The 22,448-nt window shown below is 41.0% G+C and overlaps 1 protein-coding gene across 3 annotated transcripts in view; it reads right to left on the bottom strand.

Moving 5' to 3' along the window:
* The window catches only part of slc12a8 (solute carrier family 12 member 8), a 148,829-nt gene extending 127,235 nt beyond the window's left edge, over nucleotides 1-21,594 (bottom strand). For 2 of the 3 annotated variants that reach the window (XM_072259687.1, XM_072259690.1), the window contains exons 1-3: nucleotides 21,513-21,594; nucleotides 7,695-7,922; nucleotides 3,132-3,278 (exon numbers count right to left, since the gene is read on the bottom strand). In XM_072259687.1, the coding sequence (XP_072115788.1) occupies nucleotides 3,132-3,278; nucleotides 7,695-7,820 (273 nt within the window). In that variant the 5' untranslated portion in view covers nucleotides 7,821-7,922; nucleotides 21,513-21,594. Of the gene's footprint in view, nucleotides 1-3,131; nucleotides 3,279-7,694; nucleotides 7,923-21,201; nucleotides 21,238-21,512 lie in introns of those variants that run through there. The other variant, XM_072259688.1, reaches the window with a different exon arrangement.
* Between the last annotated feature and the right edge of the window lie 854 nt (nucleotides 21,595-22,448).

Raw genomic sequence — 22,448 nt, forward strand, 5'->3', positions numbered from 1 at the left:
TTACCATAGACATGCCAAGATTATTATTTGTTCTCTGGTGTATTTGAACCACTCTCAGTCCACTATAGAGACGAGCATAATCCAGTTCATCGTCCTTCACACGTCATGAAGTTTGTTTTTTTTTTGCAGCAGTAGAATGTAATACATTAAATTACTACAGTACTGTTGTGTTGAATTGATCTGTATGAACAGTATGCCAAGACAAGTTTTCATTGTACTTCAGCACGTGACAACAAAAAAACAATTTACCAATTTATCTAGCACTTTTGCTGAAACTATTGTCTCAATTTCCTAATGTAAAAGTAACTACACTTCAAAAGTAATCTGCTGGATCTACACAAATACCAGCTTAATGCACTGTCTACAGAGCCAACCAATCAAATCTCAAATTCTACCTGATCCTTTGCCCCATTTCTGACAAAATCTGGCTACCTTGTTATTTTTAAATGATCATAAAGTAATTAGAGCATTGTGAAATAAGCAGTGTTGCAAGAATGTGACTACACCTGAGGACATCTTGGTCTTGTGGAACTCTTACAGTGCTGGCAATCGGGATTCAATTCTTGCCGCTGTCTCTGTGTACGTTCTCCTCATGATGGTGTGGGTTCCCTCCAGGTCCTCTGGTTTCCTCTCTCATTCCAAAGACGTACAGGTTAGGGTTAGTAACTGCAGTTGGTGCCGACTACCTGATGACTGCTGCGGGTTGCCCCAGCAGATCCTCGGACCCTGTAGGTCTTTGACATACGCTATGCATTTCTCTGCATCTTTCGATGTTCTGATGTGCATGTGACAAATAGAGCTAATGTTTAAAAAAAATCTGTTCTTTAATTTTCTGTGTTAAAGTCATGTTTACAGATTGAATGCAATTGATTTAGACCAAAAGATACACATCAATATTTAGTCAGCATTAGCTTTATTTGTTGCACATGTAGCTGGTCACAGCCATTTAGTTTACAGAATCATATTTCAGTCGGATCCCTTGGAACCTCTTGCTTTACAGATTTTCAGGAAGCAAAACAAGCTAACTGTCTAATGAGACAAATCTGTTACGATTTAAGTCATGGAATAAATTAGAATCAGGTTTATTACCACCGGCATGTGATGTGAAATTTGTTAACTTAGCAGCAGCAGTTCAAATGCAAACATAATCTAGCAGAGAGAGAAAAAAATAATAAATAAAATAAAACATAATAAATAAACAAGTAAATCAATGTGTATTGAATAGATTTTAAAAATGTGTAAAAACAGAAATACTGTATAGTAAAAAAAAAATAAAGTAGTGTCCGAGGGTTCAATGTCCATTTAGGAATCGGGTGGCAGAGGGGAAGAAGCTGTTCCTGAATCGCTGAGTGTGTGCCTTCAGGCTTCTGTACCTCCTACCTGATGGCAACAGTGAGAAAAGGGCATGCTCTGGGTGCTGGAGGTCCTTAATAATGGACGCTGACTTTCTGAGACACCGATCCCTAAAGATGTACTGGGTACTTTGTAGGCTGGTGCCCAACATGGAGCTGACTAGATTTACAACCTTCTGCAGCTTCTTTCGGTCCGGTGCGGTAACCCTCCATACCAGACAGTGATGCAGCCTGTCAGAATGCTCTCCACAGTACAACTATAGAAGTTTTTGAGTGTATTTGTCAACATGCCAATTCTCTTCAGACTCCTAATAAAGTACAGCCACTTGTCTTGCCTTCTTTATAACTACATCGATATGTTGGGACCAGGTTAGATCCTCAGAGATCTTGACACCTAGGAACTTGAAGCTGTTCACTCTCTCCACTTCTGATCCCTCTATGAGGATTGGTGTGTGTTCCTTCATCTTACCCTTCCTGAAGTCCACAATCAGCTCTTTTGTCTAACTGACATTGAGTGCCAGGTTGTTGCTGCGGCACCACTCCACTAGTTGGCAAATCTCACTCCTGTACGCCCTCTCGTCACCACCTGAGTGAGACTCTACCAACAATGGTTGTATCGGCAGCAAATTTATAGATGGTATTTGAGCTATGCCTAGCCAGACAGTCATGGGTATATAGAGAGTAGAGCAGTGGGCTAAGCACACACCCCTGAGGTGCGACAGTAAATGTAACATATTTGCTATTCTTACCATTTAATGGATGATTCTGTCTTACAACATACTATAAAATGAAATAAATGTTTTAAAATTCATGAAATATCAAGGTGACTATTTATTTGTAGTCCTTAGAATAAATATTCTGTGAGGGCACCACAGTAGTGTTGTGGTTAGCACAACATTAATCTGGCTTGGGGCATTTCGGATTTCAGAGTTCAATTCTGGTGCCGTTCTGTAAGGAGTCTCTGTACGTCCCCCCGTGAAATGCATTGGTTTTCCCTTTCTTCCCATTTCCTCCCACAGTCCACGTGCCAGGTAGGATAAATGGCCATTGCAAATTGTCCCATGGTTAGGTCAAGGTTAATCAGGGCTGTGGGGCTGCTGGGGCGGGACGGTGCGACGCGGATCGAAGGGCTGGAAGGACAAACTATGTGCTACACCGTTAAATAAATAAAATAAAATGGTTGGAATAAAAGTTTGGTTGTTTTCTACTCCATAAATTGTGTGCAACAAATTGGTGTGGAGAAGAATGACTAAGCTTATAAAACAACAAATTAAAATTCAGTTCCTTTAATATTAAGAGTCAGGTGATAAAATTCAAACAAGCTATTAATTACCAACCAATTTGTTTTACTGTCAATTCATTTCATTTATTGAGACACAGCATGGAGTAAACCATTCGGCCATTGAGCCACGCCACCCAGCAACCCCTGACAACCTAGCAACCAGTCACGGAGAACATGCAAGCAGTGGGTTGCTGGTACTGTAAAGCATCATGCTAACTACTACACTACTTTTCAGAATAAAATGGAACAAATTAAACAATTGGCAGTAAAATTAAACAATTCAACAATTCTTTATTTCTGCTGTTCTTGACTAACATCTGCTTACAATTTCTTCTTGTGCATCTTTTTTTAAATATTGCTTTATTCTACACAAGAAAGAGAATGTTACAGAAATGGTGCAAAGCTTTCTTCAGGCAAATTAATGCCCCATAATTGAAAGTTGAGCATCATGAAGTCAACACAGTTGTAAAAGTGGTGGAAAATAATTAGACACTTACCACAAGCCACCCTGTGCGCAGGAACAGAACCACTCCGAAAATATTTATCATGCAAGTCGTGAAGACTCCATCCCACGTTCCAAATAACACTGGTTCCCAGACAAATACCTTAACTTTCCACCAGGGTTTGACATGGGGCTGTGATACCTAAATGATAAATCAGCATTATTCTCCAATTAGTACCAGGAAGCCATTTTTTTTCCTTTCTTCCTAAGCATTCATATCAAATAACTAGTTGCCTTGTCAAATAAAGACAGCAAGCAGTGATAGGAATTTTAACATGCAGTTTTGTAAGCTGATTGCAAAGCAGTGTACAGTCTTACTCCTTGAAACGTGCTCACATACAAATCACATCTTGAAACAGAAACTGGAAAATCTTCTCATTATCTAAACCACTTTGAACCTACTCAGCAACAGAAGGCCACATTGACTCACAGTCATCAAACATGTAAGGATATACATTTAATGGAAATTTTATGAATGCAAGCGTTGAAATAGCTTATACTTGTGTACAAATAGGACAGTCTATATAAATCAGTTTTAAAGTTAGTTATAGAGTACTGGTATATCCTTTGCAATTGTGCACACAATGCACATTGTAGTTGCTATAAACCTGTCGAATTGTTAAACTAATGCCAAAGTGTATTGAACATCTGAAGATGGCCGTGATATGACCCCCAAAACATGTTCTTTAAACTGTCTTTGATTCTATAAAAACTACAGGTAAATTAAAAAATTAATCATTATTTCAATATTCACAAACACTTTGCATTTCTGTGAAAGATGTTCTGCAAAATCTATACAGTCAAAGCACAAGTGAAATCTAACAAATAAAACAGACATATTTAAACATACAGCCTATGCTGACTCCTAAAACTTTTCTTTTAATTGATTATAATGAAAAACTTAATCTAAAATGACCATGGCAACTGCGGTTTAGAACTCTTGTTCAATGTCAGATTTAACCATATTTTGCCTTACACAATTACGGATGTTCGATCAGGAAACGTTGAAGCTAAACAGCTTTTTTTTAAATAAACTTCTGGAAAGCTCAAATATCTCTTTTAGACACGTTTCTAGGTGCCTCAAACTCATCGCTAATTCTAAGAAATATCAATGCTTTAACTCTTTCACAGAAAACATCAAATGTTAGTAATGGTAGCCAAAATTATTAAAAAGGTAGTGGGTGAGTGTGTGTCCCAAAATCAGTCAGCATCTTCCCCAACCAAAAGCCCTCAATAAACCACAAGATCCACAATTTGCTAAGGGCCAGATCAGAGACATGCAGGTCTGGCAACCAAGTAAGGTTCAAGAGATCCAGGGACAATCTTTAGAAAGCCATCTTGCATGCTAAGTGGCGGTTCCAGACCAAACTTGAGTCACAGCGGGATGCTCTACCTCAGTGTCAGGGCTTGAATGCCATTACCTCTTACACAGTGAAACCAAGCGAAATAGGTGACAAACAGGGCTTTGCTTCCAAATGAGCTCATTTTGACCATCAAAACATGGAGCAATGTTCACATACTCCCAGAGCCCCCAAAGACCCTGTGATTTCAGTCCCTAAGGCTGACATGAGAGCATCCTTCAGGAGGGTGAACTTATGGTAAGCATTCGGCCTAAACGGGGTACCCGCCAAGTACTAAAGACCTGTGCTGATCAACTGGCTGAAGTGCTCACTAATATCTTGAAGCTCTCGCTTCAGCAATCTGAGGTTACCCACCTGCTTCAGGCAGGCTTCAATTATGCTGGTACCCAAGAAGAAGGTGTCTCTCAATGACTATCATCCAGTAGTTCTTATATCTACTGTAATGAAGTGCTTTGAGAAGTTGGTGATGAAACATATCAACACCTGCCTCTTTGGCAACTTAGATACGTTCCCATTTGCCTCCTGGCACAACAGATCCACAGCAGATGCCATTTCATCAGCTCTTCACTCAACCCTGGAACGTCTGGACAGCAAAAGTACATAAATCAAGATGCTTTTTATTGACTACAGCTCAGTATTCAATACCATCATCCCCTCAAAACTGATCAATAAGTTTCAAGACCTTGGCCTCAATACCTCCTTGTGCAATTGGATTCTTGATTCCCTTACTTTCAGAGGTCATGCGGTTTGGATTGGCAACAACATCTCCTCCACAATATCCAACTGCAAAGGTGTACCACAAGCCTGTGCGTTTTGTCCCACTCCACGCACCGTACGCTTATGACAGCTCCAATGTCATATTCAAGTTTGCTGAAGACACTACTGTCATAGGTGGAATCAAAGGAGGTGATGAATCAGCATAGAGGATGATTGAAAGTCTGGATGAAGAGTGCCATATCAACAACCCCTCAACTTGATGTCAGCCAGACCAAGCACCTATTTATTGGCTTCAGCAGGAGGAAACCAGAGGTCCATGAGCCAGTCCTTATCAGGGGATCGGAGGTGGAGAGGATCAGCAACTTTAAATGCCTTGGTGTTATCATTTCAGAGACTCTGTCCTGGACCCAGCATGTAAATGCAATTATGAGGAAAGCATGGCAGCGCCTCCACTTCTTGACAAGTTTGTGAAGATTGGCATGATGTGTGGTGGAGAGTATATTGACTGGTTGCATCATGGCCTGGTAGGGAAATGCCAAAGCCCTTGAATGGAAAACCCTACAAAAAGTAGTGGATACAGCCCAGTCCATCACCAGTAAAGTCCTCCCCAACATTGAGCACATCTACAGGGTCATAGGAAAGCAGCATCCATCGTAAAGGACCCCCACCTCCCAGGCCACGCTCTCATCTTACTGCTGCCATCAGGAAGAAGGTACAGGAGTCTCAAGGCCCACACTACCAGGTTCAGGAACATTTATTACCCCTCAACCATCAGGCTCCAGAGCCAAAGGTAAAAACTTCACTCGCCCCATCACTGAACTGTTCCCACAACCCCTGGATTCACTTTCAAGGACTCTTCATCTCATGTTTTCAATATCTATTTCTTATTATTTATTTATTTTGTATTTACACAGTTCACTGTCCTTTACATATTTATTGTTTGTCCCTCCTGTTGAGTGCAGTCTTTCCTTGATTCTATTAGGGTTCTTGGATGTACACTCAGAAGAAAATTAATTTCAGGGTTGTATGTGGTGACATACGTGTACTTTGATAATAAACTTACTTTGAAAGTTGAAAATGCAACCTTTCTCTACCTGAAATCCAGAGAGAGTTCAAAGTCCAACAGTAGTATCAAAGTTCTGAAGGAACTCAGATCAGAGAGGGCAGATGGTCTATATAAAGGGGAGAGTGAGGGGTGGTGAGACAGGAGCTGAAAGTGATTGGACAACTAAGGATATCTTTGACCCCTCCTGGTTCCATCCAACACTGCACACTAAATTCACCCGTAAGATTTCTCCCCTCCTCTGTCCTATCTGGTTCTGGCTCCAACTGGACTTCACCTCTCCCTTAATTGTTCCTATAATCACCTCCTTGACGTCATATTTCACCACTGTTAGCCTTGGTGTTACAGCAGTCCACAAAATCTCCACATTCAGTTCCCTCCTCCTGGCTCCATCCACCTCTCCTTTCTATTTCCCCCATCTCCACCTATCACCAGCTCCCAACTCCACTCCAACCTCACCCCTTCTTGGTTGGACTTTCCCATCATCCTTCACCCCTCCTCAGCCCACCAATCGCATTAACCTTCCTTTCTCGCCATTCTCCCCCCCCCCCCCCCTTTATACTTGCTGTCTTCCCTCTCCATTTTCAGTTCTCTTGCATGGTTCTGACCTAAAACATTAAAAGTTCACCCACCCCCAACCACTATCCTTACGGTTGCTTCTCAACCCCTTGAGTACCTCCAGACTGTTTATTGCCCCAGATTCAGGCAACTGCAGTCTCTTTTCTCTCCCTTATGGTGAGAGGACTTTGTTTTATGATCTGGCAGAAACAGAATGGGCATTCTTACAAAGACTAGAATAAATTTTAGCCAAATTATCTGAATTAACCCACATTTTTTTTGCCAATAGCTATGATCAACCAAAGAGAGATCATTTGGAGAAGACTAGGACCAGAGAACACAGCCTCAGAATAGAGGAATGTCCATTTAGAATGGAGATGAGAAGGAATTTCTTTAGCCAGAGAGTGGTGAATCCGTGGAATTCAAAGCCACAAGTGGCTGTGGAGGCCAAGGCATTGGATATATTTAAGGCAGAGGTTGATAAATTCTTGGTTATTCAGGGCATGAAGGGATATGGGGAGACGTTAGGAGATTGAAGCTGGCAGGGAAATGGATCAGCCATGATGAAATAGTGGAGTACACTTGATGGGCCAAATGACCTAATTCTGCTCTTATATCTTATGCCCTGGTGAAATTCAGAATGTAGTACTCAAATTGGCCATTGTTTTCTTATTAAACCTGATAGTAAACAGTTCAAAACTACTTAGCCAACTCCAAGCTGTAAGTTTTGGAATGTACTCCATAAATTCAAATCCAAATCCACTTTCACTCCAACAACTTTGGTTCAAAACTCAAGTGAAAATCTGCTCAAAAAGTTTGCAAGAGGTGTTAAGTGCAGTAATTTGTTAGTCAAATTAACCTGTGCAGCTTCGTGGAAAAGTTCTTGGACATGGCCAATACGTGGATATTCCTGGCCACCACTTTTTAGTAATATTGCTTTATCTGTCATCCTTGAATTACGCCTCAGATCCTGGTCTTCTTCCATACTGAGGAAATAGTGAGGAGCAAACAGATAAACATCAATGCTTCGGTTTGATTCCGGTGTTTTCTTTTGTCTTCATAAAAAGTGGCCACTTCATTCTTCACCCTAAAACAAAAAAAAACACAAGTCCGCAGGTTATTCAATTGAGTATTGAATATCAGTTAGATCTCAAATCCAGAGGATTCTAACAGGTGGTAATATAAGTTAAGTGACATGTTATTCCAACAAATATTGGTCTAATGAGATGACCCAGGACTTCCTTAGTGTGCTTTATACAGTATAGAAACCACGTATCGATGTTCTGTCTATCTATTGTATTTTGTGTTGCGTGTTTATGATGGGTAATTTGTTGTGTCAGTGGGGGTGGTGGTAGAAGCAAAGAGTATAGTTATGTATTAATGGGTTGTCTTTGTCAGTTTAGTCAAGGTGAAAGGGGCAACTAGGAAATGATACTTTTTCTGTTGACCGCTAATTGGAATACTTATTTCATTATTTCACTTAGCTTTGTCATATCACCAATTTAGTTTCAATTGAGCTTTTAAAAAAAAAAATAAATAAATTGCTATAAGATTGTTTGCCTTTGCTGTTTTTTTCCCAATTTAGAACTTAATTATTTCGGAAGTGCGTCAATTCCCGTACTCAGTCTCAGCAATTTTGGTTTGCTTTCGAGTAACTACAACATACAAGATATAATTTGCAATTTAATTTTAAAAACAACAATTGTTGCTGTATAGAAAAGTAACTAAAACTCAGAAAGATCAATGGCTAATCAATCTATTTTGAAGGCAGTTTTGGAAAATGTTAGTTGACATTAATTAACAGCACAAGAAAATGAGTGTGAACTTCCTTTGCTCACATGTACAACCAAAGGACAAATGGAACTAGCTGAGGTAAGCATCTTGGTCAGTAGGGATAAGTTGGGTCAAAGGGCCTACTTCTGTGCTGTATAACTCTATGGCTCTTAGATTAATATAGAAACAATAATACAAACAATTGAACATAGCAATTAATTATTTAACAGGTTTTGTTCTCCCAATACTCTAGAGTTTTAATTTTGATTACCATATCAAAGTTTACTTTATAATGAAACCCAGATATTTATAAATAATTTTGTCTTTTCATTATATTTTGCATTAATGAAACTCTTTTAATAATCTAAAAGCATTTAATTTGCTTACTACAATTTCAAGATCTCTGAAACTATTAAAAATTCTTTAGAGCTGTGACAGCTTGGAGGCAAGGCTTTGCTGACTGTCGAGTCTTTCAGGACCAGGACTTCCCCCGTTTACTGCCACAGCCCAAACCATTTCAAGACCGGAAGTTAACCCCTTTCTAACTGGACCAGTGAAGAACAGTCCTGAGAAATTGGGCCAGGTCAGTGAGGTCTAGCCCAACCTTTCTTGATAATGATAAACTATTGCCTTAAAATTACTTTTTTTTTATTATTTAATTTTCCTTGAATGTCTAGCTTAAGACCATAAGTTATAGGAGCAGAATTAGGGCATTTTGCCCATCGAGTCTGCTCCTCCACTTCATCATGGTTGATCCATTTTCTCTCTCAGCCCCAATCTTCTGCCTTCTCCCCATATTCCTTTATGCCCTGACTATCAACCTCTGCCTTAAACATACCCAATAACTTGGCTTCCACAGCCGCTGTGGCGACAAATTCTACAAATTCACCACTCTTGAGCTAAAGAAATTCCTGCTCACCTCCTCAATCTTTAAGTGGTGTCAGAACAGAAGGAATTCACCACTTACAGGCAGACTAAAAGAAACCCTGATCGACAGCACTTACATTTCAAAGAAAACATTAAGTGCTGAAAAGCCATAATGTAGATTCTATAAAATTACTACTTTCCAAATGCCCTGTGGTAGAGTTATTCAAATGATGCTTTGCAACCTGCAAGCCTTTGCGCTGTCTGCCCAAGAAACTGTGGAATCCATCACTCCACCCACAGCTCATAACAAAAATCAATGCTTCAGGCAGATTTTCCAAACTCAGACAAGTCTGGCAGCATTCAGCAATAGAAATACAGTAGAAAATCTCCATTCAGTGTACCAATCAGCTGGGAGGGCAAAGGCTCAAATTGCAATTAATACACAAGAAAGTTTTGATGAGCAGAGGTACTATCTTTGTATCAATAGCTTTCAATTTAACAGTAAAATTTTCAACTAATTCTAAAGGTCTTAACATTTCGGCTTTTTCTCTCTCTCTATTGATGTGATTTTTTTTTTTGTTTTTTTTTAGATGGAAGACCTGTTAATCACCAGAGCGAAGAAGAGGTGGAAAAATCACTGCAGACTCCTAGCGGTTACCTTGCCACCAAATTGCCATCAGGGAGCTGCTACAAGTCCCTCAAAGCTTTTCTATAGCTATCCAGATTCTCAAATAAAGTCTGTCTGTCTCTGAACAACTTCCATTAATTGGTCTTTCCTGCTTTCATTGTTCTGTTGATAATTATTGAGTCTATTCATGTGTTCACATTTAGTAAGGTTTGATTATTGATGTTTGTGCATCTGACCCATCTGCTAATTGTAGATTGCTTATGGCTTTTTGAACTGTTGTCTTGTAAAATGTTGGTTGCTAATGTGTTGTTTGATATGGTATTGTCCTGTGTTTTATGCTCAACATCAAACCACAATCAATTCTGGTATGTTTCACATACTGGTAATAAAGTGATTCTGGAAGCATTCTAAATTAAAGGTAGAACTCTGGTTAACTGTTTTTTTTAATCCTAATGCTCACAACTTAAATCCAATGCTGTTGTAAGGGCAGTTGGTACCCATTGATATCTCAGATATTATTTTAAATCAGTAAAATATTAACATTATCAATGCCCTAGACCTGCCTAACTTGTTTTCCCCTGCCACTAAATCCTCCCTGAGCTAATCATTATTTTTTACAGTGTTTAACTTCCTTTGTGATAAATTTTAACGAATTCGGTTATACCAAGTTATGTTATCATTCAAACTTTGACAGCTGGAAGATACAGGAGCCTTAGGACTCACATCACCAGGTGCAGGAACAGTTATTACCCCTCAACCATCAGGCTCTTAAACCAGAGGGGATAACTTCACTGAACTTTTCTCACAACCAGTGGACTCACTTTCAAGAACTCTTCATCTCATGTTCTCGATATTTATTGCTTTTTAATTCATTATTTCTTTTTTTCCTTTTTTTTTGTATTTGCACAGTTTATTGTCTTTTGCACACTGTTTGCCTGCCCTGTTGGATGTGGTCCTTCATTGATTCTATTATGGTTATTGTATTTATTGAGTATGCCTGCAAGAAAATGAATCTCAGGGTTGCATATGGTGACATAGATGTACTTTGAACTTTGTATCAGTTCAGGTTGCAGTTTTGATACAAATTGTTTATAATTACAATGAACAGAATATTGTAAACACCAACTACTCAGCAAATAAAAATGTTTTTACCTCTCACTTTAAATCCATTCAACCCTCCATCCAAAAAGAAATCCATCTCCATAATTACTCCAACTAAAAACAATTCTAAACACTATTAAATGTCCATCTGGCTTTCCCTACTCTCAATAGAACTGTCACTACCACGGATTCGGCAGTGCAGCAGATACGGCAATTGCGCTCATGAATATGCACGTGTCAGCTAATTATTATTTCATTGTGATAGCATTTAACTCCATTCTTTCTGTCGTAGTGCTTGTCAAGACTTGAACCCAGCACAGCATCGTTTCACTACCTGCTTGCATTCAGCCTTGCCTGAGAAATTGGACTGTCAAGTCAACTGCCTCTGAAGACAAGTGGTATTCATTTTATATTTATTCTTTTCAGCCGAGTGTAGGCATCATTTTCCATTTGAGAGTTTTAGTTAACGGACCTGTTTGGCTTAGTGCTTATTGTTTTCTTTTCCCTCTGTTCTCATTAAATCCTGCGAACTATCAATCTACTTCAGTGTCTTTCGCTCCAAGCTTGGGCCATATCTGAACCCAGTGAGAAGAACATCTTCTCCAGTCTTTCTTATGATCCATGTGTACCGTGAAACCAAGCTTGTATACTTCTCTTTCTGTAGGTTCCAGATTCAAGGGCATCCTCGAAGATGAAGGTAACTAGCCTCTTACTTTAGTGCGGTTTCAAAGGAGTGCTGACTGTCAGAGCACTTGCTTTTAGGTAAGACATTAATACAAATACAGGCAAAGGACAGCGTGGCACTAGTTTGAAGACCGGAAGAAACATTGCAGAGCCCTGTTCAAGCCCAATCAGTGAGCAGGAACTTGAGAAGAAGTGGCAAGTACACTTACTTGCACGACTGAAGATTTTTTTTAAAAGGAGCAGCACTTACGTAGAAACCTACAGCATATTACAGGCCCTTTGGCCCGCAATGTTGTTCCAGCCATGTAACCTACTCTCGAAACTGCCTAGAATTTCCCTACTGCATAGTCCTCTATCTTTCAAAGCTCCATGCAGCCATCTAAGACTCTTAAAAGACCCCATTGTATCCACCTCCACTACCACTGCCAGCAGTGCGTTCCATGTACCCACCACTCCCACCGCAGACTTTTGGAGTTGGACTGAACCCAATCAGTGAGCGGGAGCAGAAGAAGAGGAAACTATTTCATTTAGGTCTGTGGCTGAAAATTTTTAAAAACAGCATTTCCTGGCAGTTTTTTTCCCCAGAGTTGCACTGCTCCCAATCATAGATGGAATTCATTAGAAGGGGCAAATAAAAATAAGGCAGGGGAAGTGGAGCGGCTGTTGTGGGAGTGGGCCAGTGTTGGAGTGGCTTCAGCTAATCAGGCTTCAGTGATATTAGGCATAGATGGGGTCAATATCACAGATGACCTGACTTGGTCCAACCACGCAGAGTTCACTGCCAAGAAGGCCCACCAGCACCATTACTTCCTGAGAAAACTAAAGAAATTTGGCCTGTCCCCTAAAACCTTCACTAATTTTTATAGATGCACCATAGAAAGCATTCTTCTAGGGTGCATCACAACCTGGTATGGAAGTTGTCCTGTCCAAGACCGAAAGAAGCTGCAGAAGATCATAAACACGGTGCAGCACATCACACAAACCAATCTTCCGTCCTTGGACTCACTTTACACTGCACGCTGTCAGAGCAGTGCTGCCAGGATAATCAAGGACACAACCCACCCAGCCAACAGACTTTTCATCCCTCTTCCCTCCGGGAGAAGGCTCAGGAGCTTGAAGACTCGTACAGCCAGATTGGGAACAGCTTCTTTCCAACTGTGATAAGACTGCTGAACGGATCCTGACCCAGACCTTGGCCATACCTTCCAAATATCCGGACCTGCCTCTCGGTTTTTTTGCACTCTCTTACTTTCCAATTTTCTATTTTCTATTTATGATTTATAATTTAAATTTTTAATATTTACTAATTTTTACTATGTTTAATATTTTTAATATTTGTAATCCAGGGAGTGTGAAGTGCAGAATCAAATATCACTGTGATGATTATATGTTCTAGTATCAATTGTTTGGCAACAATAAAGTATAAAGTAAGTAAAGTATCTGATAAGTTCCTTTTTCTTAATTCCTTGTCTGTTAGGGCACAGTTAGGGCAAGGGGAATGGCTTCAGGGGGGTACGTTTTGTTGTGTGTGAGAGATGTGGGAATTCTGGAAGACCTACAGCTTCCTGGATAACCACATCCACACCAGATGCACCGAGCTGCAGCTCCTCAGAGAATGTATTGAGGAACTGGAGCTGCAGCTCGGTGACCTTCAGCTCATCTGGGAGACTAAGGAAGTGGTACATAGGAGCTACAGGGAGGTAGTCACCCGTAGGTTGCAGGAAGCAGGTAACTGGGTGGCTGTTGGGAGAAGGAAGGGAAATGGGGAGGCCATACAGAGAACCCAGCAGCTGATCCCCTCAATAACAAGTATACCACTTTGGATACTGTAGAAGGGGACAACCTACCGAGGGACCCACAGTGACCGGGTCCCTGGCACTGAGTCTGGTGCTGTGGCTCAGAAGAGGAGAGGTGAAGAGGACTGCAGTAGTAATGATTTCATAGTTATACTTTATACTTTATTGTCACCAAACAATTGGTACTAGAATGTACAATCATCACAGTGATATTTGATTCTGCGCTTCACACTCCCTAGATTACAAATATTAAATATAATAAATATTAAAAATAGTTAAAATGAGTAAATATTAAAATATTAAAAATTTAAATCATAAATAGAAAATAGAAAAATGGGAAGTAAGGCAGCGAAAAAAACCAAGAGGCAGGTCCAGATATTTGGAGGGTACGGCCCAGATCCAGGTCAGGATCCGTTCAGCAGTCTTATCACAGTTGGAAAGAAGCTGTTCCCAAATCTGGCTGTACGAGTCTTCAAGCTCCTGAGCCTTCTCCCGGAGGGAAGAGGGACAAAAAGTCTGTTGGCTGGGTGGGTTGTGTCCTTGATTATCCTGGCAGCACTGCTCCGACAGCATGCGGTGTAAAGTGAGTCCACGGACGGAAGATTGGTTTGTGTGATGTGCTGCTCATGTTGGAGGAATAGAAAAAAGATTCTGTGGATGCGATAAAGATGCCCAGATGGAATGTTGCCTCCCAGGTGCCAGGGCCAGGATGCTTCAGATCAAGTCCACAGCTTTCTAGAGGGAGAGGGTGAGCAGCCAGAAGTCTTGATGCATATTGGCACCAATGATATGGTAGGAAAGGCAAGGAGGTCCTGAAAAGGGAATTTAGAGAGCTAAGTAGAAAGCTGAGAAGCAGGACATCCCAGGTAGTGATTTCTGGATTGCTGCCTGTGCCATTCACCATTGCGGGTAGAAGCAGTATGATTTGGCAGACTAATGAGTGTCTGAGGGGATAGGCAGGAAAGGTGAAGAAAGGGGAAAGTACAATGGGTAGTTGAAGGAGGTGGAACCATGAAGGAGGTGATAGGCAGCCTATCTCCCTTCCTGCTTCCCCTCCCCCACCCCTTTATCTTTCCCCTTACTGGTTTTTCACCTAGAACCTACCAGCCTTCTCCTTCCCACCCTCCCCCCACCTTCTTTATAGGGTCTCTGCCCCTTCCCTCTTCAGTCCTGACGAAGGATTCCGGCCCGAAACGTTGACTGTTCTTGTCCACGGATGCTACCCAACCTGCTGAGTTCCTCCGGCATGTTGTGAGTGTTGCTTTGACCCCAGCATCTGCAGATTATTTTGTCTCCTACTCACTTCCACAGATGCTGCCTGACCTGCTGAGTTCCTCCAGTATTTTGCGTCTACGCTCTGGTTTTCCAGCATCTGCAGACTTTCTTGTTAAATTGCATATTTTTGTGAAATGCCTACCAAATGCAAGAGATATTTTACATCGCAACAGCGCTGAAGTTTATGCACGAATACAGTGAGCTCTGGGTTTTGGGCTTAAGACAAAGCCTGGCTATGTTTGTTAATAGATAGCGAAACGTCGGTCAGAAAGTTAAATAACCTGTGACAGTAAGCAAGTGCTGAGCTGATGAGCAACTGCAGTTATAAACACCTATAAAACCTGCTCACGTCTGGCACCAGACACACCAATACTTGCTCACTTGAGTTGATCATGTGAAATAAAACTAAGATTGGGCAATTTTATGTAATTTTCTGTGCAACTGCTACATCAAGTTAAAGATAAACAAAGACAACTTACAAATAGCATTGAGACCAGTAGCTCAGAGACTTGATATGAACATAGAATAGTACAGCACAGTACAGGCCCTTCGACCCACAATGTTGTGCCGACCCTCAAACCCTGCCTCCCATATAACCTCCCACCTTAAATTCCTCCGTATACCTGTCTAGTAGTCTCTTAAACTTCACTAGTGTATCTGCCTCCACCACTGACTCAGACAGTGCATTCCACGTACTAACCACTCTCTGAGTAAAAAACCTTCCTCTAATATCCCCCTTGAACTTCCCACCCTGCAGGAAGTTCACTGCAGGGATTGTTACAGAAAATGCAACATCTTTGACAGTAGAAAATCGCAAAATGCTGGAAGAACTCAGCAGGTCAGGCAGCATCTGTGAAGGGGAGAAAACGAACAGTCAACGTTTCTGGATGAGACCCTTTATCAGGACTGGAAATGGAGAGGGAAGAAGCGAAAAGAAGGTGTGGGGGGGGAGAGGCGTAAAAGCTGGAAAGTTATAGGTGAGGGTAGGTGAGGGTAGGTGAGTGGGTGAAGAGGTTGAAGCTGGGAGGTGATATGTGTAAAAGGTAAAGAGCTGAAGAAGGAATCTGATAAGGGAGGAGAGTGGACAGTGGGAAAAAGGGAAGGAGGAAGGGCAGCAGAGGAGATGATAGGCAGGAGAGAAGGGAGCCAGAGCAGAGAACAGAAAGAGAGAGGAGGGGAGGGAATATAATATCTGCCTCTACCACCATCCCTAGCACTGCATTCCAAGCACCCACCACTTTGTGTGGAAAGACTACCACTGACATCAACCTACATTTTTGTCTGCTCATCTCAAAATTATACCCTCTCATATTAGCTATTTCTGTCCTGGGAAAAGCAGTGACATCGTATCACCTAATACACCTCCATCACTAAAGATCAAGTTGGAGCTGACCTTTACTAGTCAAGCACAACTAAAACCAAAATTAGAATAGCCCATTGTAGAGCAAAGAGGTCAAAGTGGATGAACTGTAGTGATTAGAATTTTGGCTGTTGGTTGAAGGATCAAACGGTTGGAGGGGAGTAGCTGTTCCTGAACCTAGAGGTTTGACTCGAGTCTTTTGAACCTCCTGTCCAATGGCAGCTGAACAAAAAATGGCATGACCCAAATGATGGATATCAGCCTTTTTCGTGCTTTTACAAAAACTCTATAACTGCGCATTATGATATCATCCTGCTCAAAATGTGTTTCAATTCATCATATGCTGAACCTGCTGTCAACAACCTTGCTACGTAGAATAGTACAGCACAGTACCGGCCCTTCAGCCCACATTGTTGTGCCGACCCTCAAACCCTGCCTCCCATATAACCCCCCACCTTAAATTCCTCCGTATACCTGTCTAGTAGTCTCTTAAATTTCACTAGTGTATCTGCCTCCACCACTGACTCAGGCAGTGCATTCCATGTACCAAAAACCTTCCTCTGAGTAAAAAAAAACCTTCCTCTAATATCCCCCTTGAACTTCCCACCCCTTACCTTAAAGCCATGTCCTCTTGTACTGAGCAGTGGTGCCCTGGGGAAGAGGCGCTGGCTATCCACTCTATCTATTCCTCTTATTATCTTGTATACCTTTATCATGTCTCCTCTCATCCTCCTCCTCTCTAAAGAGTAAAGCCCTAGCTCCCTTAATCTCTGATCATAATGCGTACTCTCTAAACCAGGCAGCATCCTGGTAAATTTCCTCTGTACGTTTTCCAATGCTTCCACATCCTTCCTATAGTGAGGCGACCAGAACTGGACACGGTACTCCAAGTGTAGCCTAACATCAAGACTGATCTAATGTACTGCTGGCCAACCTCCCTCTTCCACTCACCAAAACAGGCTCATTCAAAACCTCTTGGTGGCCCCAGTCCTAATTTACACAAAGGCCCGTTTGCCCCATCAGACTTGTACTCACTAACACGAGGAGTCCCTACTAAGCAACATCTTGCAAGATGGCACTGCTGAAAAAATAGCCATGCTTTGCGGGCATTTTACAAAACTTGTTCATATATTTCTTCTCAACTACTCTCAGTGCAATCCACAGCCTGTAATTTCCCTTTAGTCAACTTACTTTTGAACCATCTCAATGAACTAGCGATTTCTTGATCTTCTGAATGGCTCAACAGATTTAACTCCCAAGAATGCATATAAAGCACAGTTACGCAGGGGAAGGTATAACACCATGGCGGACTTCAAGCAGGCTTCAGTTATATCAGTGCCAAAAAGAGCATGGTAACCTGCCTCAATGACTGTCATCCAGTCACATATATATGCACTGTCATGAAGTGCTCGGAGAGGTTCGTGATGAAACATATTAAGTCCTGCCTGAGAAGCGACTTGGGTCCACTCCAGTTTGCCTACAGTCACAACACGTCAACAGCAGGTGCCGTGTTATTGGCTCTTCACTCTAACCTGGAACATCTGGACAGTGAAGATACATACATCAGGAAGCTCTTCATTGACTACAGCACTGCACTCAATACTACTGTTCCCTCAAAACTAATCAATAAGCTTCAAGACCTAGGCCTCAATATCTCCTTGTACAATTGGATCTTCGATTTTCTCACCTGCAAACCCTAGTCAGCTCGGATTGGCAACATCTCTTCCACACTTTTCCAGCAGTAGAGGTGCACCAAAGGCAGTATGCTTAGCCCCCTGGTCTACTCACTTTATACTGATGACTGTGAGCCTAAGCACAGCTTCAATGCCACATTTAAATTTACTGACGACACCACAGTCACTGACAAATCAAAGGTGGTGACAAACCAGCATATAGGAGCGAAACTGAAAATCTGGCTGAGTGGTGCCACAATAACAAACTCTGTCTTATTGTCAGCAAGACCAGGGAGCTGATCATCGACTACAGGAGGAGGACACCAGAGGTCCATGATCCAATCTTCATCGGAGGAACCAGAGGTGGAGAGGGTCAGCAACTTTAAATTCCTCAGTGTTATCGTTTCAGGGGACCTGTCATAGACCAAGCATAAAAGTGCCATTATGAAGAAAGCAAGGTAGAGCCTCCACTTCCTAGAAGTTTTCAAAGATTTCGCATGACATCTAAAGCTTTGACAAACTTCTATAGATGTGCATTGGAGAATATAATGGCTGGTTGCTTCACAGCCTGGCATGGAAACGCCAATGCTCTTGAACTGAAAAACATACAAAATGTAGCGGATACAGCCCAGCCCATCACAGGTAGAGCTCTCCCACCACTGGGTAATTCTACATGGAACACTGTTGTAGGAAAGCAGCGGCCATCATCAAGAACGTCCACTGTCCAGGCCACACTGCCATCAGGAAGGAGGGTCAGGAGCCTCAGGACTCGCACCACTAGTTCAGGAACAGTTATTACCCTTCAACCATCAGGTTCTTGAACCAAAGGGGTTAACTTCACTCGCCCCATCATTGAATTGTTCCCACAACTTGTGGACTCATTTTCAAGGATTCTTCATCTCATATTCTCAATATTTGTCACCTAGTTATTTATTTATTTTTTCAGATCAAGCTGGTAAACCCTAAGGTAAGGGCATAGCCAAGCATGCTTATTTGTCAATTGCTAGGAACTTTCATACTATTCTCATGGTGTTTAGTATTGTGGCTTTCTGAAGATTTAAATAGTGTAGTGCCTTTGGGATGATACCTGTTGTAAATGTTACTATCGGGACAATGTGTACCCTGTTCATATTCCAAAGTCTTTCAATTTCCTCTTTTAATTCAGCATATTTCTGGCGTTATTCACTTACTAATTTCTGTACATTGTATGTGTTTGGAATAGCTATAGCTACTAAATAAGCTGTTCTTGCTTGTTTATCCTGTATTATTATATCTGGACAGTTATTATGGATCATCCTACCTGTGATAATTGATTGGTTGTAATATAATTTGTGGTATTCTGACTCTAAAACTGGATCAGGCTTGTATTTATAATAAAGTATGATTTCTTTTCTATTTGTATTATTATTATTATTTCTTTTGTTTTCTTTTTGTATTTGCACAGTTTGTGTTTTTTGCATATTGATTGTTCATCCATCCTGTTGGGTGAGTGTATTGTTTCTTGTACTAATATACCGTGAATGCCTGCAAGAAGAAGAATCTTGGGATTGATGCACACCCGTGACACAATCTTAGCAGCTTTTAAAGAATCAGTTCACAGTTAGAATTAGATGTGTTTGGCATGGACCCTGCAAGAAAATGAATCTCAGCATTGTATACATACTTTGATGATAAATTGCCTTTGAAATCAATGCTTTCAGATGTATTTATGGTGCACTGCTACTTCGTTCTCATACAATCTAGGTATTTCAAAATTCAAACTATTTTATGGAATTTCTGCACCAGTATTTCACTCGAACTTTCAGTTATCTGATCTAGTATCACATGATTTTATTATGATGTATTTATTTATTGTGAGTTCTGCCACCCAGTAATTTAATCCTAGCCTAATCACAGGACAATTTACAATGACTAATTAACTTACCAACTGGTATTTCTTTGGACTGGGGGAGGACCCGGAGGAAACCCACCCAGAACGTACAAACTCCTTACAGGTAATGGCAGGAATTGAATCCGGGTTGCCTGTACTGTCAAATTTTGTGCTAACAACTACGGTAACGTGCAGCCCAATATCATTGAAGGAATATCTACTGGTATAGTTAACCCTATACCCTATCCCTGATGCAGGAAAATATGAAATTGTCCTAGTACTTCACTTACTAAAGGTTCATATGCAGCCACAGCAAGTAATTGGTAAGCTAGTGGAATGCTAACATTAATTACCTGTGGAATTTTATACAGGGTTATGCCTCAGTGATAGTGAGATCATATCCAGACTACTGTGTAGCGTTGGTCTCCCCATTTAAGGAAGGTTGTTAATGTGCTGGAAGACATGAAGAGGTTGATTAGACTAAAACTTTGAAGGATGATTCATGATGGGGTGAAGGAGAAGATGTTTCTTCTTCTGAACAAGGGATCACTGGCTGTAAGTAAGGGGTTGTCCATTTAAAGCAAAGGTTCTTGACCTTTCTTAATGCTATGGACCTCTACCACTAACCAAGGACTCCGTGGATCCTAGGTTGGGAACTCCAGATTTAAAAGCTGTTGGAATTTTTTTTTTGGCTTTTCTCTTTGAAAGTTGTGAGTATTTGGAACTCTTCTCAGTAGGAAACAGTGAAACAAATCATGAATATTTTAAGGCATTGTTACTTAATACTTCGTCTGAAATGTTGATGGAATTGCAGAATTGAACTTATAATTAGATCAATCATAACGTTAACAAACGGGAAAAAGACTGGGGGTGGTGGGGTGGCAAGTTGCCGACTGTGTCCGTTTCATATTCACAAAGACACAATAAAATAGCATTTAGAAGTATGGTAGTAGAAAATGATAGAATGCTGTCAAGAAATCAACACCATGAACTGATGACAAAGACATCGAATATACCAATTCAGATTATATCAAAAGGCCACAATAAAGCAATTTATCGCCAAAAAAGCCCACGGCTGGGTTAATGCCTAAAACACGTCAATGACTATCAGAGTCCAGAAAGTTTTGTTGTCGGAAGAAGGGGAAAAAAAGTTCCCAATTAAATACAGCGTTTCTCCACAAGAGTTCATAGTACGCATTTGCTTTCTGAAAATGCATTACGGCTGATATGGTGGTCTCCCTTCACTCAGAACTGAGGCGGCAATTAAAAATCATCTTAAATCGTGGTGTTTTCTACCTTAGCATGACACTGGTCTCATTCAATCTATTTTATAACTTACATTTTTCCTTCTCTGCGACAATCCGTTTACCGCGCCTTTCAAGAATATACAACTGCATTTTGTATGCCTTCAGGAAATAAACAACACATGAAGATTTAAAAATCACCATGTCGTCACCAAGTAGTAGTTTGGTAAAAGAAATTGGTTACATATCTACGATTGCATTATGCAATTATCCAGTGTCAAATCATAGTTACACTATACAATTATTCGGTGTCAAATATACAATTATCTTGTCTAATATATCACGGGACGAAAGTAAAATGTATACATCTTCCTTCTCTGCAACAAATAAAACATCAGTACTTTACCTGGGAAATGAAATGCCCCTTTACGGGTCGAGCGCCAGAGTTTTGCACAGGATTTTGGAGTTCTGGAAGATTTAGTTGACAGGATGAACAACTGCTCGAGTGCCAACATGTAAACGATATCTGCATCCGGATCCGGGTGACAATTTCTGTCCCTCCCTCACCAAACACAAAACTTTTCAACTATTCCCACAAAACAAACATAGGAATTTTGAAAATATCGGCACAATAAATAAAACTTCTAACTTACATTTCGAGCCAGGGCTGTCAATTGCATTCGCCCTCAAATTCTGATCATCCTTCACAACTTTACCTTTTAACTGTTACAATAATTCCTGTTCAGGAAGAGATAATTTTCAGGAGGGGCGGTTCATTTCTAGTAGGAAGACGCAGAGAAACAGGTTCTGATAGAGTCCGCATGCTGACACTTGTGTTAACTTCCTCATTCCTTATTTTGAGCAGTTTAATGTGCTTTGTTTTTTAAAAAAGGTTCCAGCTGGCGACCACAGAGGCGGGACAGTGTAACGGGAGAACGGTCTATGGTGCTGTTTTCAGAGAGTACGCGGGGATCAGCCGTTCCAGGATAAGACTGCAGAAATCGCAGAGCAGTTCTCTACCTGTTCCTCAGGTAGAGATTGATCGCATTCCCGGCCACACTCAGTCTGCCACGTATTATCAAAAAACTGCTGATCGTAAAACGCCCTACCTAAAGTGATTAACAACATGGGCGGCTATCCCCGCCAACACTTAACCATTAGCGGAATCTAATTCCGAAGTTGCACGTCACATTTAACCTTGATCTGCTCGCGACACTTAGGCAACCAGTCCTTTGGGACAAGTTTCCTCAACATCAGACGCATTGACCATTAAAACAAATCAATTGTTGGTGAAGTTTCGAATGCAAATTGAGTGGAAACTGGGGTCAATTGCGAGGGAGTA

Source organism: Mobula birostris, chromosome 6 (assembly GCF_030028105.1).
Source record: "Mobula birostris isolate sMobBir1 chromosome 6, sMobBir1.hap1, whole genome shotgun sequence".
Classification (NCBI taxonomy): Eukaryota; Metazoa; Chordata; class Chondrichthyes; order Myliobatiformes; family Myliobatidae; genus Mobula; species Mobula birostris.